Source organism: Lampetra planeri, chromosome 33 (assembly GCF_965212315.1).
Source record: "Lampetra planeri chromosome 33, kcLamPlan1.2.h2, whole genome shotgun sequence".
NCBI lineage: Eukaryota > Metazoa > Chordata > Hyperoartia > Petromyzontiformes > Petromyzontidae > Lampetra > Lampetra planeri.
The window spans coordinates 9,535,269-9,562,708 of NC_136139.1; the positions used below are offsets into that span (position 1 = coordinate 9,535,269).

The 27,440-nt window shown below is 53.2% G+C and overlaps 1 protein-coding gene across 1 annotated transcript in view; it reads left to right on the plus strand.

Annotated features, from left to right (window-relative positions):
* Window positions 1-2,205: 2,205 nt before the first annotated feature.
* The window catches only part of LOC144729770 (prospero homeobox protein 1-like), a 53,403-nt gene continuing 28,168 nt past the window's right edge, over window positions 2,206-27,440 (plus strand). The window contains exons 1-2 of the mRNA XM_078610253.1: window positions 2,206-2,396; window positions 13,160-15,515. Of these exons, the coding sequence (XP_078466379.1) occupies window positions 13,245-15,515 (2,271 nt within the window). The 5' untranslated portion in view covers window positions 2,206-2,396; window positions 13,160-13,244. The remainder of the gene's footprint in view (window positions 2,397-13,159; window positions 15,516-27,440) is intronic.

A 27,440-nucleotide genomic window follows, 5' to 3' on the forward strand; every position in this document is an offset into this window, starting at 1 on the left:
TTTGCTCTTCGCGTCTCTCGCGAGGCGTTTTGTTTGCGACTTCTTGCGAACCCCATTCGTCGTCACAGGCAGCGGCAGGGCCAACCGTAACGATGATCGCGATCGTTTATCCTTTAACCGTCTGTGTTTTTCTGCCTCTCGATGTGAATCCAAGAGCGGCGAACGATATATAAAATGCGCGCTATCGATTCATTTATTTGCATTTGAACTTTGCACAGTCGCTCTCGGGTTATGGCCTCCTTTATGGGACGACGTCGCGCCGTTGATATTTTAATAATATTTCTACTTCAAAATAATTATATTACTGTGTTTTCCCCCCCCGCCCGCCCCCCAGCATCGAGTTACGCAGCCATCCAAAGCGCCGCGACGCACGGGGAGAGCGCGGCTCGGCACGCGGTTAGCTCTGCGAAACGGGAAGTTGAGGTGGGTGCACGGGTGGCACGGGGAGGTGGGAGCCAGGGTGGGGCTCGGGGGATGGTGGCACGACCTTGGAGCGCAGTGGGAGCCAGGCGAGTGCGAGATGCGTGAGTTAAGTGTTCGCAGAGCGTGCGAGGGAGGGTGGGGTCGCGGGTGGGAAGGATGAGGGACCAAGGTGGGATCAGGTGGGAGCGAGTGGGAGGTGAAGCAGAGTGGGAGTGATGTGGGAGCAGGGTGGGAGTAGAAGGGAGGTGGGAGTTAGTGGGAGGTGGGATCAGGTGAAAGTGAGAGGGAGGTGGGATCAGGTAGGCGTGAGTGGGAGGGAGGTGGAAGCAGGGTGGGTGTGGGAGATATGTGGAATCAGGTGGGAGTGAGTCGGATCCAGCTGAAAGCGAGTGAAGTGGAGTGGGTTAAAGTGTGGGTGTTCGGTGGGAGGGAGTTGGGTTCAACAAAGGTGCAGGTGGGATTGTCGGAAGGAGATGGGTGCAAGGGCGGGAGGCCGAGTGAGCTCCAGGTGGAAGCAACGCGGGTGCGAGTAAGGCGTGAGATGACAGCTGCTGCCCACGATGATGGTGCCGATGATGACCGTTGTCTTGACACTGCGCACATTCGCAACACCGCGTATCGACGCAGAACCGCACGAACACGTTTGCAGATGTCACGTTACAACCCCAAAGACAGTGGCGATGGGGACGACAGTGGTGGTGGTGGTGGAAACGCACGGATCTGTATTGTGACGCGTCGTACGGCGAAAACATTCGGACGACGGCGGCGGTGATGATGATGATAGAGACACGATTGTGGTTGACGCTATCCATAATCTCTGCGGCCACAACAAAGTTGCTGCAAAGACAGCGCGCACGCTGCGCGTAATGCGCGCCGCCTTTAGGATCGGAGAGCGCCGAGCGCATTCATCACGCACGCTGCATAATGTGGTTATCGGCTGCCCGATTTATTGAGTTGTAAAACAAGCTCCTCTCTCTCCCCCCTCTCTCTCTCCCCACTCTCTCGCTCCCCTCTCCCCTGCTCCCCCTCTCGCTGTCGCAACGCGCCACTGTACACGGGAGCTTTGTGGGCCCGACCTAATCCGACCCACAAACTTCTTGGTTTGAGTCTGGGTCCCCACTCCCTCCCCGCCAACTCCTGAACCCGTTCCGTCCCGTTCCGCTGCTCCATCTCCTCCCGGTACACGTCTGCTCGAGTTTCGGGTCTCCGTGCTGGTTCCCCCTCCCCTACATCTCCAACCCCCGCCCCACGCACTCCCCACCCCATCCATCCACCCCCATCCTCCACCCTCGCCGCCACCACCACCACCACCCTGACCTCCTCTCCTCTTCCTCCCGGTCGTCCCTGGCCCCTGGGGGCCACGGCGCTCGGGGTCCGCCTCGCCGCTCCCATTGGCTCGGGGAAGCGACGCCCCGTGACGCCTCCTCCCTCCTCCTCCATCCCTCCAGCGCACCCCCCCCCCCTGCTCCCCCATGTCCCTTCATCCCGACGTCTGCGGGGAGGAGATCTCTGCTGCTCGCCTGTCTGGGTAGGGCGGAGCTGGGGCGGAGAGCAGAGAGGAGGAGGTTGGGTGGATGTGTGGGACGGGTGCGTGGTGGTGGCGGTGGCATCAGCAGTAGTAGTGGTGGGAGGAGCGCAAGGGGGGGGGGGTGTTGGATAAGGGGGACTCGGGGTGGGAGTAGGGGGGTGGGAGTAGGGGGGAGGGAGGGAAGGTGGGGTTGGGTGGGAGGTAAGGGGGAGCTAAGAGGGAGGGAGGGAGGATCCTTTATTTTTTGTCTTGCTTGAAGAGCCGTGAGCTGGGTCGCGTCTCCCTGAGCGCTGCGGAGAGCGGACGGCACGGATAGTGAGAGCGCGAATCGCACTTCACAAGCGGCCGTTCGGAGACTCTTCTTCTTCCTCCTCCTCCTGCTCCTCCGCTTCATCCTTCTCCTCCTCCTCCACTCTCACTTCTTGTTTGGCGGCGGGCTGAGAAGGTAAGGGGGAGGAGTCACTCGCCGGGACTCGCCAACTCCATGGCGGGCCGCGCGCGATGTCTCACGCATGGTTCTGATGCTGTTGTTGTGTTTCCCTTTAAACAAAACAAGGGGGAACAAAAAACAAAACGAACGGCTGTTGTTGTTGTTGTGGTGTCGGTGACAGTGGTGTTGTTAAAGGTCGCCGCACCGGCGTAGGCGTTTGACGATGATATTTAAAGTCTTGGGGATGTGGACGATGGTGATGGACGGAATGAATGATGAGTGCAATTGAAAGATGGAAGAATTGAATGATGAAGTGGGGGGGGGGGGCACATCGGAGCGAATGAATTATGGAGGTGATGGATGATAGAAGGAATGGTAGGATGGACGGATTGAGGATGAAGGGATATAAAAAAAAATAATGATGGAGGGAAGGAAGGAATGATTGTGCGGTGGGGGCGGTTGAGGGATGCTGCGGTCAATGAATAATGAATGACGAGGGAGGGATTGTTAAAGATGAACGATGGATGGAAATCAATGAAGAACGGCGGAGGGGAACGAACGAGGGCTGCTTGCACCTGCCATCGGCTTCCTCTCCCAGCATACCCCCCCCTTACCCCCCCCCCCCTTCGCACGCGGTGGAGTTTCCACCAAGGGCGCCGCTTGTCTTTGAGTTTATGGCGCAATTTGTGCTCCGCGCGCACCAATTATTACCATAGTGCTCTCGGACATAAACTGGTGACTCATAAATGAGAGGCGGCTTTTTGTTGTTGTTGTTGCGGTGAGCTTCGGATACGGCGACATCAACAGCTGTAAATTACACGCCGCGCCGTTAATGCGCTCCGCGTGTACCCCAGGTATACTTTGCGTGCAGCTTTCTACACGTGTCTGTGTGTGAGTGTCTCTGTGTGTGAGTGTGCGTGTGTCTCTGTGTGTGAGTGTGTCTGAGTGTGTGTGAGTGTCTGTCTGTGTGTGAGTGTCTCTGTGTGTGAGTGTGCGTGTGTCTCTGTGTGTGAGTGTGTCTGTGTGTGAGTGTGTCTGTGTGTGAGTGTCTCCGTGTGTGAGTGTCTCTGTGTGTGAGTGTGCGTGTGTCTCTGTGTGTGAGTGTCTCTGTGTGTGAGTGTCTGTCTGTGTGTGAGTGTCTCTGTGTGTGAGTGTGCGTGTGTCTCTGTGTGTGAGTGTGTCTGAGTGTGTCTGAGTGTCTGTCTGTGTGTGAGTGTGCGTGTGTCTCTGTGTGTGAGTGTGTCTGTGTTTGTGTCTCTGTGTGTCTCTGTGTGTGAATGTGTCTGTGTGTGAGTGTGTGTCTGTGCCTTCATAGGTGCTCGCTAACAGCACTTGCCCGACAGTCTGTTAAGGCTATACGGGGGATCTTTGTCTTTGTCTGTGTGTGAGTGTGTCTGTGTGTGAGTGTGTGTCCTGTGTCTCTGTGTGTGAGTGTGTCTGTGTCTCTGTGTGTGAGTGTGTCTGTGTGTATGTGTGTGTGAGAGTGTGTCTGTGTGCGTGTGTGTCTGTGTGTGAGTGTGTGTCTGTGTGTGAGTGTGTCTGTGTGTGTGAGTGTGTGTCTGTGTGAGTGTGTCTGTGTGTGTGAGAGTGTGTCTATGTGTGTGAGTATGTGTCTATGTGTGTGAGTATGTGTCTGTGTGTGTGAGTGTGTGTCTGTGTGTGAGAGAGTGTGTCTGTGTGTGTGAGTGTGTCTGTGTGTGTGAGTGTGTGTCTGTGTGTGAGAGAGTGTGTCTGTGTGTGTGTGAGTATGAGTGTGTGTGAGTGTGTCTGTGTGTGTGTCTGTGTGTGTGAGTGTGTGTCTGTGTGTGAGTGTCTCTGTGTGTATGTGGGGAGCGGTAGTGGAGCGGTTAGCGCCGCTGCGCTACGAACCCGGCGACGCGGGGTTCGATTCCCGCTCACGACCAACACCCGGTGACGATTATCTGAACCGGTCCTGGGCCTCCCCTAGGTCGACTCGGCGTCAAATGAGTACCTGGTGCGGTGCGTCAACATCGCCACTGGGGAGACAAAAGCGGTCGGGCGTGGTGCAGGCCACCCGACCCCTCGTGCGCCGTTACCGCCGTCATAGGTGCTACTCGCTACGAGAACTTGCCCCAACAATAGTCCGTTAAAGGCTACACGGGGGATCGCTGCCTTGTGTTTGTGTGAGGAGCGGTGGTGCAGCGATTAGCGCGCTGACCGCTCCGAACCCCGGCGACCCGAGTTCGATTCCCGCTACTCGTCATGCGCCTCCTCTGGTCGACTCAAGCCTCAAATGAGTACCTGGTGCGGTGTGTGAAAAACACATCGCCACTGGGGAGACAAAGGCGGCCGGGTGTGGTGTTGGCCACCCATCCCCCACCCCGTGTGCTGTTCCGACCTTCATAGGTGCTCCTCGCTAACAGCACTTGCCCCAACAGTCTGTCAAAGCTACGCGGGGGATCTTTGTCTTGTGTGCATTGAGCATTTTGTGCGATGTGTAAACATCGATACTGGGGAGACAAAGGCGGCCGGGCGTGGCGTTGGCCACCCACTCGGTGTGTCCTTGCCGGCCTTCATATCGGTGCCGGCCTTCATATCGGTGCTGGCGAACAGCAACTTGCGACCAACCCTGTCTAGGCTACACGCGTGTGGGGGGGGGGGGGTGTTTGTCGTTATGCACGTGTCTTTGTATGTCGTTATGCATGTGTCTTTGTATGTCACTGTGCGGAGTGTTGTGTGCGTTGTGTATTTGTGATCGCTCACAGAACTACCAGAACCTGCTTCGTGTCTAATATTTATTGGAGCGGGTGTGTCGGAAGCCCATCGCGCTGCAAACCCGGCGACCCCGAGTTTAATTCCCGCTCGTGCCAATTCGTGTGGGGCGGATATTTGAACCGGTCGTGGGCCCTCGCCTAGGTCGACTCAGCCTTAAACGAGCAGTAGCTCGCGTGACGTGCCGGCCTTTATCGGGTGCTGCAACTCGCGAACAGCACTTGCCCCAACACTCTGTTCAAGGCTATATGGGGGATCTTTGTCTTTTGCGCGCTAGCTTGCACGGACAGCCCGTGTCGGCTGTACGGGGGATCTTTGTCTTTGTTGTGTACGTGTCTTTGTGTTTGTGCGCCTGTGTGTGTATTATGTATGTGTGCCCGTGTGCATAATGGGGAGTGTATCTGTGCGGTTATATGCCAGTGTCTGTGTAAACGCGTTCATGAGCACGTGTTCATGCGAGTGTGCATGGGGAGAGGTCGTGGAGCGGTAAGCGCGCAACGCAACGAACTTGGTGACACGAGTTCGATGCTCGCTTACGGCACAACAGCAGTGGCGATTATCTGAACCTGTCCTGGGCCTCCCATAGGTCGACTCGGCCTCAACATGAGTAGCTGGTGCGGTGGGGAGACAAAGGCGGTCGGGCGCGGGGCTCGTCACCCACCACCTCGTGTATCGTTCCAGCCTTCATAGGTGCTCGCTAACGGCACTTGCCCAAACAGTCTGTGCAGGCTATAGTGGGATATTTATCTTAGACTTGTGTCTGTGTATAATGTATCGTTGTATGTATCTGGAAATGCAATGGGTGGGGGGAGGTACAAAGATCCCCCCGATAGCCTTCATCGTGCTGTTGGGGCAAGTGTCTATGGTGGGGAGCGCTAGTGTCCATGCGAGTTGGAGTTGCGATCACGGGCAACATCGTTGGCGAGTGATCACCTGAACCCGTTCCTGCCAGCCCCACCCCCTGCCGAGGTCGACTCAACCTTTTAATGAGCACCCTGGCGCGGTGCGAACATCATCAGTACTGGGAAGACAAAGGTGACCGGGTTGTGGCTATTACTCACCACCACCAACCACCCTTTTTTGGTTGGTGCGCTTTTGTCCCCCAACAGTCTAGAAAGTCTTTTTGTGCACGGGGGGGAGAGGGGGGTAGCGTTGGGGTCTGCGCGCCGCGCTACGAACCGCGGAGACCTGATCTCGATCCCCGGTCACGGCTGACATCGATGGCGAGTGCTGGGGTGGGCCTACCCGCTTCCAAGTCGACTTCACCTTGTGATGAGAGTGTCTGGAACTGGGGAGACAGCGGTGGCCGGGCGTGGTGTTTGCCACAACACCCATTCGTAGTGGCTGTGTCAGCCTTGATAGGTGCTCGCTGGCGAGCACTCGTTCCCAAAATTCTGTTGAGGGATCGTTGTGGTTGTATATGTGGTGATGAGGAGGAGGGTGATCATTGTGTAAACAGACGACGCAGTGTGTAAAAGTACGAGGTTAAGATATTGTCGTAAACGAGGGACTTGCTTTATTGACTTAATATGTGCTCGCTAGCAACACTTGCAAGAACAGTTTAACACGTCGGCTTTCGCGACCAATGTCATCCATAAGAGGTTTTTGGGGGGGTTAAAACAACCCCTTATGGACTTGCAAGAACTGTCTATGTAGGCTAAGCAGCGGATGCGTGTGGTGTGTGTATGTGTGCGCGTGGCTATAGTGAACGCGTGCAATTGGGAACGTGTAAAATCGGCAGCGCGCAAAATGCGACGTAAGATATCGTCGTAAAAAAAAACAACGGGCTCCACTGGCTTTGATGAAATTATCGACAAGTCGGATCGATTCTCGCCTTTCAAAACCACGCCGCAGCTGCGTCACACGGGCAGGCCAATGTCAAACGAAGAAGTGTAACGCCACCGTGGAGGGAGAGTGGCCGTGTTTTTATTTTACATCCCCATTGTCGGAATGAGTGGCGGCAAAACCCCCCCCCCAAAAAAAAATCGCGCACGAAAATTCTTTCTAATCGGCGCTAAAAATGACCTCTTTAGGAGGCGGCGGTGGGGCTAAGTTGAAGGCGGTTCCTCTTATTATTATTATGTGTCAGAGGCATTTACGTTTTCAAAAAAAGACAGGAATTGAAGGCTTAGACTAAATTATAAAACGCACACACACACACACACGCGCGCGCACGTACGTACACAGCACGACGCACCGGCTGCATGACACTGGGGCCACACAACACCGCATTCGTTTGCTAATGCGTTAATCCGGTAGCTGTCTGAAATATCCCCAAATGTTGTAGCTTCCACCCCACCTCGCCACCACCCCCCACTCACCACCACGCCCTGTCATGCAAGATGATGAGGGAATGGATCTGGTAATAACCCGGGTGTGTTTTCTCTCTCTACCCCCACCCACCACCAACTCACGCGGTGGGTGATGGCTTTAACGAGGCCAGATGAGTGACGTGGGTGATTACGCGCAATTTTCCAGCATCAGCGCTCTGGATGCCCCGTGCGTAGGCCGAGCCCGCCGGGTGAAGCGACGCGTCGACTCACCACACACACACACAAAAAGCGGTCGCCTCCGTCCATTGATTTAATTACGGGGCTGCCGTGCGGGCGTGGAGGAGAGTTAAGTCTCGTAACGAGCCGCGTAACACCCGGGGCTCTATCGTTGTGTGGCTCTGAATCCCCCCCCCATCTACCACCAACCCCTCTCACGCGCACCCCCCCCCCCGCCCCCCACCACCTAAACTAGCACCCTCTTTGTGTTTCCCCTTCCGTTTGCATGAAGCAGAAAGTGCGGCAGATTAGCAGACGGCTGCGCAGGCACAATCGCCTGTCAAAGCACCTTAACGCCATCGCCACCAACCACCACCACCACTGCGCTCCCCCCTCCTCCTCGACCCCCCCCACCCCGTTCCGCCCCGCCCGTGTGAACGGCATCGTAGCGATGTGTGTGTGTCTGTCTGTGTGTCTGTGGGAGCGGTGGTGTAGCGGTTAGTGCGCTGCGCTATTAACCTGGCCACCCGAGTTCGATTCCCGCTCACGGCCAACACCAATGGCCGGTCCTGGGCATCCCCTAGGTCGACTCGGCCTCAAATGATTACCTGGTGCGATGTGTAAACATCGCCACTAGGGAGACAAAAGCGGCTGGGCGTGGTGTTGGCCACCCACCCCCTCGTGTGCCGTGCTGGCCTTTATAGGTGCTCGCTAACAACACTTGCCCCTACAGTCTGTTATGGCTATACAGGGGATCTTTGTCTTGTCGGTGTGATATACAGGGGATTGGTATCTTCTTGGTTCTGTCGGTAAAGTCGCGTAGAATGGAAATAATAAAATAATAAAAATAAAACATAATAAAATAATTATCACGACGTTTCGGCCACAACGCAAGCAGCCGTCCTCAGGTGAAGAACAGGTCTGTCGGGGAGACAGAGTCTGAATGAAACACTCCAGGCTTGGAGTGTCTATTTAATCTGGGTTGGATTGGTAGTTGTAGCGGATAGCAAGTTCGATTCCCGCTCATGGCCAACGCCGTTGACGATTATTTGAACCGGCTGTGGGCCATAGATCGACTCGGCACTTTAAAAATAAATCTACGCTGGTGCGATTGGTAAACGTCAGTAATGGAGAGATGAAGACGGTCGGGTGTGTTGCTGGCCATACCATCCCCATCGTGCTCGTGAATGGCACGAACAGCCTCTTGAAGTCTACACGGGGAATATATTCATGGGAGTCCTAGAGGGTTTAGGGGAACCCCTCGATAGATTCCCCAAACAGGTCGACAATAAGGTCGACTCAGCGGGTCGTGGGAGTCTTTTGACCACGCTTCACCACGCTGGTCAAATCACTATGATGGTGGTGGTGGTGGTTAACCGTTTTTCTTTACCGGGGAAAGCCTCGCAAAGTTTCGGATCTCTTTTTCAGGAGGGTCCTTGCTTCATTTGAGTCGATAGGATTCGCTCTGGATAGATTTAAGGGTCCATTGCTTGTACTGCCATGTGTCGGGCACTTTATAGCGCAAGCCTCTTACGACAGCACTTGGTACAACACCCGGCGTTCCCCAGTACTCGTCGCCAGCTCGGCTTCCCAGTGTCGCGCGGACTCGGGTGTGATCTAGACGCAGGCTGATAGGTTGACCCCATTCGTCCCAATGCAATCTCAACACCATCGTCAACAGCATTGCTCTGAAAGGAAACATTATATTTTAGCAGGTGACTTTCCGGCCATTGCGAGGGGAGCAGAGATTGAGTGAATCATTTGTCCGTCAGAGTAAACCTGATTGTAAGTTCGTTATATTGGTTAGAATGGTCAGTGGGCGTTGTTCGGAGGCAGCAGAGAGCGTTCAATAGGGCTGAACGATTTGGGGAAAATATCTAATTGCGATTTTTCTGACATTGCGATTTGATTTGCGATAACATTTTTAAGTCAAGCTTCAGTTCAATATTCACTGTGTCATAGATTTAAAACATGTGATGGAGCTTAACTTAAAGCTTTCGTGACTGCAGGAATTCATATTATTCGGTCTTTCGGTAAAGTCACGTAGATAGGTTCAAAGAAAATAAAAAAATATTTTTTTGTAATTTTTTTGTTATTTCCTTTGAACCTATCTACGTGAATCTTGATTTGAAGCTTTCGTGACTGCAGTAATCCATACTCTTTGGTTCTTTCGGTAAAGTCACGTAGATGGAAAATTGATAGATGATGACGTTTCGATCGCAACACAAACAACCGTCATCGGGTGAAACAAACACAGCAGGAGTCAGCTGATGTCAGCTGACGTCAGCAGTTTTCCTGCTGTGTTTGTGTCACCTGATGACGGTTGCTTGTGTTGCGATCGAAACGTCGTGATCTATTCATTTTCTATCTTTCTACGTGACTTTACCGAAGGACCCAAAAATATGCGATGGAGCATTACCACATGATACCATCAAAATATAAACTGCTCTATATATTCTAATGTAAGGATGCGAACTTAAAAGGTATAAATTGCTTCCAACATGTATTTATTAAAATGTTTGAATTGAAATAGAACAATCAAACATAAAACAATTGTTAAGTTAAATAAATAAAGTTATAATAATAAAAATAAACAATTACAATAAGAAAGTAATATAACTTTTCAAATCGAAAAAAATCGCAGCCTTTGCGATTTCCTAATCGCATTGTTTTAAATTGCGATTTCGATTTGAAATCGATTAATCGTTAAACTCCCGGCCATCCCGAAGTAAGGAACTCTCCGATCCGGCTGTAGGATGAAGAGAGTCGCTGTCTCTGATGATCCAGTGACAAATAAATCCTCGCAACCAGTTCTCAGCCACTGTTACAAATATAAAATACAAAGTTCTCCCGTATAGCCTTGGATACTGTTGGGACAAGTGCTGTTAACGAGAACCAATTAAGGCCTGCGCGCGTTGGCGTGCGGGTGACTTGTGCCACGCCCGCCTGCTGCACGTGTCTCTCCAATGCTGGTGTTTGCACATCGCAACAGATATGCATTTAGGGCCGAGTCGACCCAGGCGAGGCCCGGGAATGGTTCAGATTATATATAATTGCCTCTGATGGTATAAGTGGCTGGCAGTCGATCTCATTTGTGAAGGGTTTGTGGCGAAGGGGGCTAACTGTTGCGCCACCGCTCCCTACTCTATAACGCTAATAGACCAAATTAAATCCGGTTTATAGTGAATCATACGCACAGTATAAACTGACGGCATAACACACGTCTTAAAAATGTGCGTAAAAGAGGAATGAATAAGTTTCAGACCATTACCAATTCACTGCTGAGTGCATGCTCCATCCATCTCGCTCCGTCGGCCATGGTGACTCGTTTGACCATACTTCACCGCGCAGGTCAGTGCGGCTCAGATACCACTCGTCACTGATGTCAGCCGTGACTGAGAATCGAACTCTCAGCTCGCCGGTTTCGTCGTGCAACGCGCTACCCGCTACGTCTCCGCTCGATCGCACAACAATAATCCCGCAGAGCAAATCAAATCGGGGGGGGGGGGGGGGGGGTCTGTCGTTAATAGCATGGACACACATGGCACGAGTACAACAGCGTATAGGTGTAAATAGACTTCGGGATGACAGGAGGGGAGAGTGGGGGGCCAGGCTTCGGATGGTCTGTGTCTGACAACCGAATCGCCCCCCCCCATAACCCAGCAATCCCCCCCCCCACTGGCTTCCTCCATCCATCACCTCCTTCCTGTCACCTCGTGTCCTCAGCGCTATGTCCGAGTGTGTGATGGTATCATCATCATCATCGCACACTGAAATGATTACCCACTCACGCACGCGTGTGTTATTTGGGCAATAGTGGTAGCGGTTCGTGCGTTGCGCTACCAACCACGGCTAACACCAGGTGACGATTATCTGAACCGGTCCTGGGCCTCCCCTAGGTCGACTCGGACTCAACATGACTACCTCGTGCGGTGCGTAAAAATCGCCACTAGGGTAACAAAGGCGGCCGGGCGTGGTGCTGGCCACCCACTCACTTCGTGTGCCATGCCGGCCTTCATAGGTGCTCGCTAACAGCACTTGCCCCAACAGTCTGTTAAGGCTACACGGGGGATCTTTGTCTCTGTGTGTTATTTGGGCCTGGTTTATGAATACATTGTTTTCATTTCCTAAGCGTAATGACAATTGACCCCCCCCACCCCATCCAGCTATTGTTGTTCAACTTTCTCATTGTTAGTACCGTAATGCAGGCGACTGCCGAGTATAAGTATTTAGCCCTTGGTCAATCCACTGCTGGATGAGTGATTTGATGCCCGTGTGGGGTACGGGGGGGGGGGGGTTGTATAACATGAGTGGCTGCAAGTTTAATGTAAAAAATGTTTTTATTATAAAACAAACAATAGTTTGTCATTTGCAACTTTAATGGCATAAACCACGAAGCGATCATGTCTTCAATTCGCACGTAGAGAGTGTGCCCGTTAATTCGAAAATGGATTTGAAAGTTCGGCTCTGGAGCATCGTTATGGGACTCCAGTGACGTCGTCCCAGTGTTCCTCGGCACGGGGTTTAAAAGCCGACTTTGTGAGCGCCACGGTGGCTAGGAGATGTTAACTACCTCGCCTGGTATACAGGAGGTCGTCGGTTCGATCCGGACCCTGACAATGCCTGCTGTATATTTCAAGTTTGCAGTGTCTCTCAACCCCGTGGTCGCGTGGATTTTTTTTTCCTTCCACATTCAGAATCAGAATGCGTTTAGAGTATTTGGCAGTTCTATATTTCCTCTTCACGTTGAGCCATCATTTGTGGCCAGGTCGCTTCTGAAAAAGAGCCAGCTATATAGCTCAGTGGGCTTTACCTGGTAAAATAAAAAAATAAAAAGTTGCGTTTATTTTATGTACCCCCACGGTCGTGCTCCTAACCACCATGATTTTAAAGCCTTTTATTGTTTTAATGAACGACGCTTTAAAACTCGTGGGTAAACACTGGCCTCTTAACCTATATAATCCGAGCTGTTTGTTTTTTATTGTCGCGTGTCCCTTTAAGTCCTCCACATGTACGTGTCCCTTTAAGAGGGGTGCACGTGTACACTCATTAATGTACAAGTTACATTCATCGGTGGCGGTGCCACCTTGTAGCCCGACAAAGGTATCGCGACAGAACAGAGTTACAATAATGGCAACAATGATGCTGTTATTGTTTTGATGAACAAGAGTAGTGGCGTGAATAATACGATAATGATAACGGCGGCGACGATGGTAATGATGATAATACGCTGCCTATGATTACGACGATTCTTCAGAACTTAATTTCACACGGGATACTTTTTGGGTCCCCAAATCCCCTGAACCCCCGAACCCCACCACCCCTCTTCACTCCCCCCCACCTCCCCTCCCAGGGGAGGGGCATGGAAATATTTTCTGGAGCTCAGCCCCTGACAGCTTTTGCTGCAACGAAACCCTGATGATGCCAATGACACAGCTGGTAGCACCTTCGATATGCTCCCTGCCAACTCACATTATCTCTAACCATGTCCTCTCTCTCTCCCCACTCGTCTTTTCTTCCCCATTCGGATCCCCCCCCCCGCCCTCACCCCTGCAGGTCGCTTCATCTCCGCGGTGCCGGGTAATGCTCGCTGGCTCCAGCGCCGCGCCGGAGCGGCTGAGCGCGGCTCGGCGCGCGTGAGATGCGCGGCCCGGCGCGCGCGCTCCCGCACGCCAGGAGGACCAAGCGGCGGCGCCTGCAGCTCGCGGCGGCCGCCACCGCCACCGCCATGATGATGATGAACGCGGCGGTCGGCGACACCGCCGGGGCCTCCGCGCCGGCGCCCCCTGCCGCGGTGCCGCTCCCGCCCGGGGCGGCCGAGAGGGACGTCGACGCGGAGAGCTCGGCCGTGCTGCGCACGCTTCTGCGCGGGGACGGCCGCGGAGGGCGGCACTTCCACGACGACTGCTCGGCGTACGGGGCCCACCTGGCGCACCTGAAGGCGGCGGCAGCCGCTCGCCGGGCCGTCGGGGTCGAGAACGGCGACGGCGGCAACGGCGACGGAGGAGGAGGAGGGGCGGCCGAGAGGAGGGCGGACGCGGCGTTCGCCGGGGCCGACGATTTTGCGCGACGGCCGGTCCCGTCGTCGTCCCCCCCCCCACCTTGCACGTCGCCCTCGGACAGAGACCGCTCCCCACCGGCCCACGGGGCCCAGCCGCCGGGGGCCTTCGCGGAGCCGGGCAGCCGCACGTACGACGAGAGGCTGCACCAGGTGAAGAGGGCGCGCGTGGAGAACATCATCCGCGGCATCAGCGTGTCGCCCGGCGCCGCGCTCAGGGACAGGGACGTGGCGGGGGCCCCACGGCAGCCCCCCCAAGAGTGGGAGGTCGGGGCGGGCGACGCGGCCGGGGGTGGCGTCTCGTCGATGGAGCAGGATGAGGAGGAGGCCTCGGGGCAGCTGAGCCCGCACGATGGACAGCAGCGGGAGAATAAGCGCAAGCAGAGGCTGCCTCAGCAGCAGCAGGTTCAGCAGCAGCAGCTTGAGCAGGCCCAACAGCAGCAAAAGCTGGAAGAGCGCCGGCGGCTGAAACAGCAGCTGGAGCAGCTTCAGAAGCAGCTGCGGCACCTGCAGGAGCGCTTCCTGCAGGTGTACAACCACAGCAGCGAGTCGGACAACGAGGGGGAGGAGGACAACGGCGACGTGGACACGTCCGACGAGGGCGTGTCGTCGGACGTGTGCGAGTCGGCGCGCCGCTTCTCGGTGGACACCACGTGCCACGCCGGCGGGCAGCTCAACCGCACTCGCACGCTGGTGCCCGTACAGGGCGTCGTGCGCGAGAGCGACCGCAAGGGGCCCGGCGAGGCCGGCAAGGCGCACGTGCCCGAGGGCGGCGGCGGCGGCGGCGGCCGGGGCTGGCAGCTGGAGGACGGCAAGGAGTTCGCCGAGACGCTGAAGAAGAAGCTCACCAACTCGGTGTCGCAGGTCGTGGACACGGTGGTGCACATGTTCGCGCCCAAGCAGCCCGCCGCCGGCACCGGCGCCGGCGGCGGAGAGCTCGCCGGCCCGCAGAGCTGCGCGCCGCTCAAAACGCCGGTCGAGACCTCCGCCGGCCCCGGAGCCGTCGCCGCCAACGGCAACGAGCCCCCCGGCTTCCTCGAGCGCCGTGGCCTGCTGCAGCGGCTGAGCGACGCCAACACGGTGGCCGGCGCCCGCCCGGGGCTCCCGCCGCCCGCCCGCGCCGGCTCCCAGCGGCGAGCCGACGACGACGGGGACGACGACGACGACGGGGACGTGGACCAGACGGAGGCCCTATCGCTGGTGGTGCGCAAGCTGTCGCCGGAGCGTCCCTCGACCGTCGTCGCGTACCACCACCACCAGCACCACCAGCACCAGCAGCAGCAGCACCAGCAGCACCAGCAGCACCGCGGCGAGCGGCTGCCATCCCCGGCGATCCACCACGGCGGGCACGGCTACCCGGGAGCGTCGCCGCTGCACCACCTGCCGCCGGGCTTCCCCCTGCACCACCACCACCACCACCCGGGGCTGAGCCTGCCCATCCTGGCCTACACGCTGGCCGGCGGGCTGGACCGCGTCGGGCCGGGAGGCGCGCCGCCGCCTCCGCCGCAGCCTCCGCCGCCGTCGTTTGCGACGTCCAAGCTCGACTCGCCGCCCCTGGAGCTGGTGGAGGGGCTGGGGCGGGAGAGCCACCTGGGGGGCGGGCGGCTACGCGGCTACCATCATCATCACCAGCAGCACCATCATCATCATCAGCAGCAGCTGCAGCAGCATCATCAGCAGCAGCATCATCATCATCATCACCAGCAGCAGCTGCTGATGTCGCACGGGCAGAATAACGCGCCGTCGCCGGCGCTGACCACCGCGTCGGGAGACGCGCTGTCGCTCGCCATGGTCAAGTCGGAGTGCGGCGAGCAGTCGGACTCGGCAGACGTGTCGCCCTACTCGGCCACCACCATATCCTTGGATTTGGCGATGCTTGCTGACGATGCCTAGAGCGTCGAGGCTTACCGGTCTGTTTGTGTTGATGATGTGCACGTGTGTGTGTGTGTTGGTGGCGTGTGTGTGTGTGTTGCTGATGTGCACGTGTGTGTGTGTTGATGGCGTGTGTGTTGATGATGTGCACGTGTGTGTGTGTTGCTGATGTGCATGTGTGTGTGTGTTAATGGCGTGTGTGTTGCTGATGTGCACGTGTGTGTGTGTGTTGGTGGCGTGTGTGTGTGTGTGTGTTGATGATGTGCACGTGTGTGTGTGTGTTGATGAAGATGAAGCACAGGTGTGTGTGTGTGTGATATTTTGTGATTGGCTGTGTATAGCCTCTTGGCGTGCAAAGTGCTGGACATTCTGTGTGTGTGTGTGCATGTATGTGTATGCGACTTGATTCTGTGTGTGTGTGTGCGTGTATGTGTATGCGACTTGATTCTGTGTGTGTGTGTGCGTGTATGTGTATGCGACTTGATTCTGTGTGTGTGTGTGCATGTATGTCTATGCGACTTGATTCTGTGTGTGTGTGTGCGTGTATGTGTATGCGACTTGATTCTGTGTGTGTGTGTGCATGTATGTCTATGCGACTTGATTCTGTGTGTGTGTGTGCGTGTATGTGTATGCGACTTGATTCTGTGTGTGTGGGTGCATGTATGTCTATGCGACTTGATTCTGTGTGTGTGTGTGCGTGTATGTGTATGCGACTTGATTCTGTGTGTGCGTGTATGTGTATGCGACTTGATTCTGTGTGTGTGTGTGTGTGCATGTATGTGTATGCGACTTGATTCTGTGTGTGTGTGTGCATGTATGTCTATGCGACTTGATTCTGTGTGTGTGTGTGCATGTATGTCTATGCGACTTGATTCTGTGTGTGTGTGTGCGTGTATGTGTATGCGACTTGATTCTGTGTGTGTGTGTGCATGTATGTCTATGCGACTTGATTCTGTGTGTGTGTGTGCGTGTATGTGTATGCGACTTGATTCTGTGTGTGTGTGTGCGTGTATGTGTATGCGACTTGATTCTTTGTGTGTGTGTGCATGTATGTGTATGCGACTTGATTCTGTGTGTGTGTGTGCGTGTATGTGTATGCGACTTGATTCTGTGTGTGTGTGTGCGTGTATGTGTATGCGACTTGATTCTGTGTGTGTGTGTGTGTGCGTGTATGTGTATGCGACTTGATTCTGTGTGTGTGTGTGTGCGTGTATGTGTATGCGACTTGATTCTGTGTGTGTGTGTGCATGTATGTGTATGCGACTTGATTCTGTGTGTGTGTGTGCGTGTATGTGTATGCGACTTGATTCTGTGTGTGTGTGTGTGTGCGTGTATGTGTATGCGACTTGATTCTGTGTGTGTGTGTGCGTGTATGTGTATGCGACTTGATTCTGTGTGTGTGTGTGTGTGCGTGTATGTGTATGCGACTTGATTCTGTGTGTGTGTGTGCATGTATGTGTATGCGACTTGATTCTGTGTGTGTGTGTGCGTGTATGTGTATGCGACTTGATTCTGTGTGTGTGTGTGCGTGTATGTGTATGCGACTTGATTCTGTGTGTGTGTGTGCGTGTATGTGTATGCGACTTGATTCTGTGTGTGTGTGTGCATGTACGTGTATGCGACTTGATTCTGTGTGTGTGTGTGCATGTATGTGTATGCGACTTGATTCTGTGTGTGTGTGTGCGTGTATGTGTATGCGACTTGATTCTGTGTGTGTGTGTGCGTGTATGTCTATGCGACTTGATTCTGTGTGTGTGTGTGCATGTATGTCTATGCGACTTGATTCTGTGTGTGTGTGTGCGTGTATGTGTATGCGACTTGATTCTGTGTGTGTGTGTGCGTGTATGTGTATGCGACTTGATTCTGTGTGTGTGTGTGCGTGTATGTCTATGCGACTTGATTCTGTGTGTGTGTGTGCATGTATGTCTATGCGACTTGATTCTGTGTGTGTGTGTGCATGTATGTCTATGCGACTTGATTCTGTGTGTGTGTGTGCATGTATGTGTATGCGACTTGATTCTGTGCTTCAGTTGCGTGTATATGTAATGGGTTTGTGTGTGCGGATATGGCATGCATATGTGTGTATCGTCGCAGGCTCTGTGTGTACATGACACGTATGTGTTTTCATGTTGACAGTGTCATGTGTGTGTACACAATGGGTTTGCGCGTCTGTATGTGATGTGTAAGTGGTTCTGTGGATGCTGTGGTTGTGGGGAGCGGGAGTGCAGCGGTTAGCGCTCCTGCACTACGAACCCGGCGACCCGAGTTCGATTCCCGCGCACGGCCAAAACCAGTGACGATTATCTGAACTGGTTCTGGGCCTCCCCTAGGTCGACTCGGCCTCAAATGTGGCCGGGCGTGGTGCTGGCCACCCACCGACTGCGTTTGTTATGCCTTTACAGGTGCTCGCTAACGGAACCTGCCCCAATAGTCTGTTACAAGCTATACGAGGGATCTTTGTCTTTGCCGCGATTGTCTAAAATATCGCGTCTTCAATTGTGAGTTGGTGAGTGCTTTATGAAGGAAGGCCGGCGTCGGTTTTCCTCGTAAGGTGGCAGTATTGTTGACGAGCGCGTGTGTGTGGTGTTTTTAGTTAGTTGCGTTTGTGCACCGCTGCCAATATAGCAGCAGCAGCATCATCACCAAATAATTTGTTTAATTCTAAAGCAAGGCTGTGTGAGTTATACGCAAAGTAGGGTGATGTCACGTGCAGGGCAAAGCCATGATGGTGAGGACTGATCCTCTGGTCAGAGTCGTGTTCATTAATCCCCCATCGTGTGTATTACAACTCTTACTTTCTGCTGTTCGTATACATGACACCCGTGTCGAGTCTTGGTGCATACAAGAATATGTTTTACCCTTTCCAGCAATAAAAAAGGTGTCAACATGTTAAAACACCAAACTGAAAACTTTTTTTAAGGAATCATGTCGGCATTAACCACATATACTTGTGGTGATCGTGCAAATAGAAAACATGTTCTGGTGGTATATGATGTATTGTCTTTGAAACTGATTTGTCCACACCAGATGCATATACTACCAGAGTATGTTTTTTGTTTGCATGTTCACCACAAGTATATGTGGTTAATGCAGACATGGTTCCTTGCAAAAGGGTTCAGTTGTGTGTCCTAACATCTTAACACAAACTGTTTTATTGCCAGAAAGGGTAAAACTTATTATTATATGTTGATCCTGGCGAGGGAGGTCCCATGAGGTCTCCGTGCACAATGCACGTGTGTTGAGTTTTAACTCTCGTAGCTTTCTGTTGTTTAAACCAGGAGAGCACTCGAGAGGCCAGGATGAGTCTCCTTTGCAAGAGTGACCCATGGAATTAGTTTGCTGCTCTCTGTGTGTGCAATCCCAATAATAATTAGCATAATTATTTTTTTCCCGTTTCAATTTTATAATTTGCCAAATACGGAATCCAGTGCCGCCGGGAAGCGGACGAGACGCGTGGAAATTCTGGCTGTAGCCTGATGAGGCTTGTTGTAATTAACGGAAAAAACGTTGTACTCGAATGGTAATTGTTGTGGGTTTACTCTCCAACACACCAGTGTGCTGAACTAGTTACTGATTGGCACGTTCTGCTTACGTGACACATTCATATTTACGCGATATAACCCCAAAAAAACACCTGTTGTGGATAATATTGGTTGCCAAAGCTCTACTATGTATTAAAACTAATACCGCACCATCGCAGTATTAACCAGGGCGGCTGCGGGAATTGAACCGAGTCGATTCTGTGTTGGTAGCTGTGAAGCGAGCGGTTAGCGGCGCTGTGCCAGGAACGCCGATGCTCCGTGTTCACGATTCCCGCTCACGGCCAACACCAGTGTCGATTATCTGAACCGGGCCTCCCCGAGGTTGACTCGGCCTCAAATGAGTACCTGGTGCGATGTGTAAACATCGCCACAGGGGAGACAAAGGCGGCCGAGCGTGGTGTTGGCCACCTACCCCCTCGTGTGCTATGCTGGTCTTCATAGGTGCTACTCGCTAACAGCACTTGCCCCAAGAGTCTGTTGAGGCTATGTGGGGGGGAACTTTGTCTTCATAATCTATGTAGTATTTGAGCTGTGATTCTGTTTGTGCGGTTTCTTGTGCATACGACACTTTGTGTTTTTGTGCTTTTGTGTATACAGAGTGTGTACTTTATGTGTGTCTGTTTTCGTGATCTTTGTTCATGATTTTCAGTTATTGCTTTGTGTTGGATACGACGTTGTATCGCCATATGTGTAGCCTGGGTGTGTACATAACATGTGTTGTGTATATGTTGTATGTGTGTGTGTGCATGATGTGTGAAATCTGCTACAAGCCGTGTATTTTATATAGCCTGCCTGTGTATGTTTGTGTTAATTACATGTGGTTTTTCGATGTGTATTATCTGTCTGTATGCATGATATGTTTTTGTTTGTATAAATGCCGTATATCAGTGTGTCTGTGTAGCTTGTGTGTGTGTTTACACGATATTCGGTATTCTTATTTCACTCTTAATGTTCATGACATAGAGAGTTTGTCAACATTTTTTTATTTTGACCATGATCTATTTACCACAATGCACTTCTTCAGGAAATGCCGATGAATTCTTTGCATCGTGCACAAACGCTGTGTGCTTTTTACGCATTTATGTGCCCCATTTAAACCCTATGTTTCTATTGTACGCATGCGTGTGTACACGTGTACGAAAGCAGTACGTATCATCTCTGTGTCTGTGTGTGTGTGTACGTATGCGCATCTGTAGCATACTGCGTTAGGATCTCGGTGGCCTGTCTTTGAGCAATCAAATCGGGTGATTGTTATCTGCCGCCTGGGTGTGCCCTCGGGTGACTCAGCCTAAAATTAGTATCTGATATAATTTAAATTAATCAGCAATGGGGTGGGGGGGGGGCTATGAAGAGGGCTGCGTATGCGAGGTACGGTGTTCCTCTTAAGCCGGCCTCAATAGGCGCTCGCTAAAAACCCACGTGTGGTTACACCAGGATACAATCCAAACATCATCGCTGGTTGTCGCACTGCGCTTGGAACCTGCACGCTCTCGAGTTTGATTGCCGCTCGTGACCAATTACGCGCCTCCGATTACCACGGTTGTCAACATACGGTGCGACACTAGTTCAACATACGTGCGTATATACAACACCAGTGGGACATACTTGACCTGGTCCAGGCTGTCCCCGAGATCGACTCTGTCTCAAATGAGCCACCTGCTGTGGTGTTGTAAACATCATCGGCGCTGAGGAGACAAAGGCGGCCGGGCGTGGTGCTGACCCACACTTTGGTAGGCGCTCGCGAACGGCACTCGACCCACCAGTCTGTTCGAGGCTATGTGGGGGGGGGTTCTTTGCTTTCTGTTCACATTCTATCTGCCCACATAGCTGCGGCGCAGTTTATTAATCATTCACGTTGTTGTGTAAATCCGACGGGGATGACAAAGAGTTGCGCGCAACGGCACAAGTGCGTCGGCCAACGGCGTGCGGCACGGTCTGGCATCGACCCCGCCGGGGGGGGGGGGGGTGCCGCTGGCACGAGGTACACGCGGCACGAGATCCACGCGCGGTATTTTGCTCGCCGCCGCTTGGCGCGATCGGGAGTGGATCTCGCAAGCTTGATGGGTTGGGGGGTGCGACTTCAACTTGTCAAATTGTAGAAAAAAATAAGCCGGTTGCGGTGTTTTGCCAGTGTCATTAATCCCAAGATAATATCGCGGGGGGCGGGGTTGGGGGAGTTTCCCTTTTTCGTCTGGAGTTTAAATTGCGGGGGTGACTCACGAGAAAGTTTGCGATCAGAAATAAAAAAGACGCGTCTCCCCTTTGCGAGCATTACTAGCCGCCGGGAAGTCCTTTTGCGTGTGGTTTATGGGTGTAATATAAGATTAATTGTGCCGCGGGAATTAGGTCACCCACCGCTTTCGGGCAGCTAAAGGGCAAGTGATGGGAGCGGAGAGTGGCGGCATTGAGAGAGAGAGTTGCCCTGTCGAGATCCGGCAGGATTTAATTCGGTTAAAATCTCCGTCGTAAAATTCTCGCTCTGCCGAACCCACGCGCTTGTGTGCGAGAGAGAAAACAATGCCCGTTGGCCAACGGCCGGGCGATATCGCTCTGGTAACCTGTACATCTTAGTTGTATTCGCTTGAGCGACGTAAATACAGACGGCAGGCAAAGGCGCGGCCCCTGATATTGCCCGACCACGCCACTACCCCTGGGCGGAAGATCTCTTTGGGAGCCTTACGCTGGAGGGCGTTTGGCCTGCTGCTCTTCCCTGACGTATCAGAAGAGGTGGGAGTCCACCCACACTTTGCCCCACTGCCAGTCGACTCACTGCGGCGGTTACCCATTTATGCCGCTCGGCGGTGGACGGAAACTTTCACCGTCGTCTTGACTGCCGCGCTGCGCCCAGTGATCTCTCGAAATTCTTGCATTTTTCCAAAAACCTGGAGCGTTAATTTTCTCTGGCATCTCGGAAGCACGGTGATGTAATTGTCTTTGCCGCGCTCGCGTTCAGGAGACCGTATCTTGTGCACCTTGAGGATCCCGCGCGCTGCTATTGTTTTTCCCAAAGAAAGAGACATCTGAAAAAAAAAAGCAGATGGTTGGCATTTGCGGTTTCCTCCATATTCTTCTGGGGACCCCTTTGATGTTTTGATCTTTAAAGGAAATATATTGCCATGGGCATAGTCTGAAGCATCAGAATAGTGCGGGAGACAGATTTCTAAAAGTGTGGTGGGGGGGGGGGGACGTGGGAGGGGGGGCTGGTGGAGAGAAAGAAATAATTTTCAATAGATCTTAGAGGGAAACCGTAGCTATTTGAAGGTCTGGTTTGTTCTGTTTTGTCAGTTTAAAAGAAACCGATTCCGGGGCGGCTATCAAATTGCCAGGAGCTCCGCGTCACTTTTGCGGCTTTGGAGGAGACGGAGGTGCGTGACACGGCGATGTGTATCACGGGGCCCAAGGTAGTTTTAATCGCTTGAGAAGGCGGGGGGGGGTAAAGACAGGAAAGGGATTCTTGTCGCTTAGTCGGCCGAAGCGACCTGTCGACGGCAATGATTGGGCTTTGTCAATGTTGTGCGCGGCGGTTGAGCGGCGTGAAAAACACATTTTAATTCAGGTCAAGTGCGCGTGTTCGCCTCGGCGGATCCGCGTTTGCGCGTCTCGCCCCCCGGTGCCTTTGATCCCCGTAAAAAGGTTTGAAGAGAGTTTTTGAAAAAAAACAACCGTTTGTGCGTGTTTTTTTTTTTGCTAATGATGGCGCCGACTGTCGGGAAAGGTAGCGAGCACACCTTTCATCTATCAGTTATAAATCCACCGCCTCTGAGTAAGTCTGTTGGCTTGTTAGGATGAAAGAGCCGCATGCACACACACACACACATGCGCGCACCGTGCGTGCGTGCACGCACGCAGGAAAACGAGTGATTATAAACCCACCGCCGAAATGCTTCTGTTGATTTGCGCTTCGGTATGTTGGCGGAGTCGCAAATTAAATTTCATTTACATCATTAACTCCGCCATTTATTTATTAATATATTTCGCTGCCGCTACGGCGGCGCAGGTTCCATTACCCCGCGCGTCAATGCCATTACTTCGCGAACGATTAAAAACAAATAATATAATATATTAGTTTCCGATTTGTGTATCTGTGAAAAAAAAACACGCAATAATTTCCGCGCCGCTGAACTGGCGTGCGGCGGCGGTGGCGCCGTCGCTTGTTCAGCTACCTGGGAAATGAATTGAGGATAAGGACCTCTTCATCTCCTTAGCGGTACCCCGCCGCCCGCTGCCGACGGCAGACGTGGAGATCCGCTTGGTTGGCGGCGAAGTCTTCTGGTGCCGTATTCTGTGCCGCTCTTTCAATTTCATTTATGCTTCTTAAGCGTTTGGGTATATTTCCACACCCCCTCCACCCCCTCCGCCAAAGTTGATCTTGATTGAGCCGTCGGTGTTCATGAGGCGGAGGACTCAATCGGAACTCTCGCGTAGCAGTGTCATTGCACCCACGGTAGAGAGAGACGTTAGAAATTGGTGCCAGAACGATGTGGCGCTACTTGAACACATTGGCACACGGTGGAGGAAAGGTGGAAACAAATGACGAAATCTGCAGTGGACACCTCATGGGCTATCTGCCCTTGGATCGTGATGATGATGATGAAAATGGCACCGTGTAAGTGGATATCCCAGAGCTACCTCTGAGATCACTTCACGCGACCTCGGGTTCACACAGTAAGGGGCCGGACCTTCCCATCTGCTCATTTATTCCGCTGGATGGAAAGAGGCGGCGGGGGGGGGGTCACTTCAACTCGAGAAGCCGGTTTCGATCACTGCTGAAGCCTGGATTTGAACCCTGGCTTCTCAGCGGTGCCAGCTCGGGCGTCTTTTGCTCTCGGGAGCCGACGCGGCCATCTCTCTTACCGACCCTCGGTGCTTCTTGCGCCGGCGGCTTCGAAACGTGTGCAGTCCGCTCGCTGGGCGCAACCGTTGTCGTGCTCTCGTGGTCAATGTCGTGCTCTCGTGGTCGTTGTCACGGCCACTGTCGTGTTCTCGTGGTCGTTGTCGTGCTGCCACGGTCACTGTCGTGCTCTCACGGCCATTGTCATGGTCTCACGACCGTTGTCGTGCTCTCATGGTCACTGTCGTGTTTTCGTGGTCACTGTCGTGGTCTCACGACTGTCGTGTTCTCGTGGCCACTGTCGTGCTCTCGTGGTCACTGTCGTGCTGTCACGGTCATTGTCGTGCTGTCACGGCCACTGTCGTGCTCTCGTGGTAGCTGTCGTGCTCTCGTGGTCGCTGTCGTGCTGTCACGACGCTAGCGAGGACTGTGACTTGGGAGGCGGCGCTCTCATCGGCGGCGGCTTTGCTATTTTGCGACGCGTCTAAAAAAGGGAGGAGTGCGCGCAAGCAAGAAAGGGCACTTTCCCCCGTGAAGTTTTGGCTAGCCTTAGATTACCGTGCTTTCTCGAGCAAATGGCCACCATTCAGCTCTCTCCGGCTTTTGTGCGCCTGCGATGGGCCCTTTTCTCCCTTTGTCTGAACTGCACCTGCTTGGCCATCTCATGTTTCAGGGGGTTGGGGGGGGGTGCATTGTTTGCTTTATCAGTGCCTCGGAGAGTGCTGCGACCACTGCTTCCGCGCGCGCACCGGCTCCGGGGCAAAAACAAGCGGGGGAAAAGGTGAAGCCTTCACGGTCGGCGAAAATTGACATATTTCCTCCTTTATGTTCCCATTTTTCATCAGTGCAAATTCACTTCTCTTGGCCTTGAAAGCTCAACAGCGATAGTTTTTTTTTCCACCACCCCCACCCAACCTGCTGCCTGCCCCCCCCCCACACATGTCTGTCTCTCTCTCTCTCCGCGTTCGCTCTCTCCTCTCGTCGTGCCGTCTTTGCCGCTGCTCAACAATGACGCGATGGGCGAACGAGCGAGCGAACGAGCGCGAGCGAACGAGCGCGAGCGAACGAGCGCGAGCGAACGAGCGCGAACGAACGAGCGCGAGCGAGCGAGCGCGGCCGTGAGTTCTTTTTGGCGAGCGTGAGAGTCGCCCATTTATTTCGCACCCGGACCCCCTACAACCCATGGTGGCGCGCGACGCGTTGCAATAATTCTTCCCACCTGGTTCGAAAGGCGATCTCAGTTACCACCGCCAGATATTAAATTATGGCCGACCATTCTTACGGTTTCCAAAGGGCGGAGGGAAAAATTACTACAGTGATTAATACAATTTAATAACGTTTAAAATGTAAAAAAAAACGAATTCGTGTTGGTTGAACACAACGGCCACACTGACCCATCTCAGCAGTCAAGGACACATACAGTATGTATTGCTGTCAAAACATATATTTATTTGAAATACAATTTTATTCCACGAATGGATAATAAGGAATTTCAATAACATTCATAAAAATGTGCCAGTTGTTACACGAGTGAGATGGATAGTTGCTACTTATGTGCAAAATAGTTTGCATGAAATATTTAATGCTTCATTATAGTCGACGCCAGTTCTCGCGCGCAGGTTCCATACGGATTGTAGCATCGCAGGATCTCTCACGGCTTGGAGAAACCTTCATCCAGCAGTGGATTGATCGTGCCTATTGACGATGACGATGTTACCTATAAAGACGCGAGCAGAGGTTTCCGCATCGCCGCGCATCGAACTGCCTAACGGCGCAGAATCAGAATCAGAATAGTTGAACTAGAAGTATCCGATGAGCTATGAAGCTCTATTTCACAGATGTCCAGTTGGGGTGGGTTAGAAAGTTTCTACTGCTACAACAACAACAAATAATACCAAAACGGCAAAGTGTAGGAACGCTAAGCAAGTCACGAAATATAAGTATCTAATATATTAAAGTACAACATTCATAAGTACATCAACAATAAGTGGCAGAGAAGACAAATGTGTGATCACAAATCTCAAGAACACATATGCAAGTCCCACTGAGTGTGCAGTGCCTGAATCTTCAAGGCTGGCTGCAATTGATGTTTAAAATCAGTGTTTAAGCACAACATTTACCTACTGTGGCACACTCCCCTGTCAAACTTGATCACATTTGCGTTTTTCATTAATTTCCCGCCACCAGAGGCAGACGGACTTGCCCCTGCCATGGGATTACGGAATTTCCATCTCTGGCTCAGAGCTGCTATCGGGAAATACATCACCACCTCAAATTCCATGGAGCTGGGAACCCACTTCGGCTTGCGGATTCTTTCTGCATTTTGTGCCACTTTTGAATTCCCTCCCAACGTCTCTCTCTCTCCCCCCAAGTTTTTTGCAGCCCTTGCTCAAATCGATAAACGTCTTGACACCTTCAATAGTGCCGTTTGTTGCTGACCTCTTGGAATTTTGAACCGTTGGGCTAGTGGCTAAGAAGAGAGGGCAAAAAACACATCCGGTTTAATTGTGACATCAAAATTTGAGGTGCGTTTCGCAATGGCGTCAATTCGCCAGTCGGGCCATCTCGTGTCGTCACTCCGGCTCTGATCGTCCTTTCTCACCGACTGCTCAACTCCTCCGCACTACCGTTGGCATCGTCCTCTACCAGCCCTGTAAATGGGGGGAGGGGGGTGGTGTGGGGGGGGACGATGACGATGCAACCAGCATTAAAAATACTTCAAACATATTTAACGCTAAACGGAATGAGTAATGCCAAGAACCGCTTTTGTCCCGTCGTGCACTCTGCTCTACAGCTCTCACGGCCTGTGTGTGTGTACGAGGAGGACAGGCTGATTAAACATGACCGACGGTGTTAAATTCTTAAGTAAGACGACTTTAAAAGGGGGGGTCGCACCTTCACCGGGTGGGGGGGGGGGGTGAGGGGGGCTGAATCCCTCTTCAGCCCCCTTTCAGCCCTGTCTTCGCTTCACGGGACTCTCCTCCACCCACGCCCACCATCGTCTTCTCTCCCACACTTCAGATGTCCTCCGTCCACGCCCAATCCTTCTGAAATCCCCGCGACAAGTCCGTGCACATCGGCAATTACTCTCCCCGGGGAGCACCGCGCCCGCCAATGTGGCTGTTTGGTGGCAGATAAAAGTCACCGTGGTGGCGTTTTCGCGGTGGCGCGGCGGTTTGCGCGGCATGCCGTGACCGCGGTGGGCCTGAGTTCGGTTCCCGGTCACGTCGAGCGTCTGTGACGTGTACAGCTTCCCTGGCTTGTGTGGATTTTTTTTAGTTTTAGGGTGGTTCTGTTTGTTGGCTCTGCACGATGTCTGACGTTTCCGCTGCACGTTCTGGGAGCTTCTTCAGGAACCCCTTCCGGAAGAGGCTCCCCAGCACAACGGAGCGAAAGCTATCGTCGGGCCGTGAGTGTCAAAAACAAAAAACCCCGCGCGGTGTGGCGAGCGCGAGATATCCGAACCGCTCCCACTAACCAGCACTGACCGGCGTGGTGAAGTACGGTCAACCGTGCCCCACATGACCACCTCGG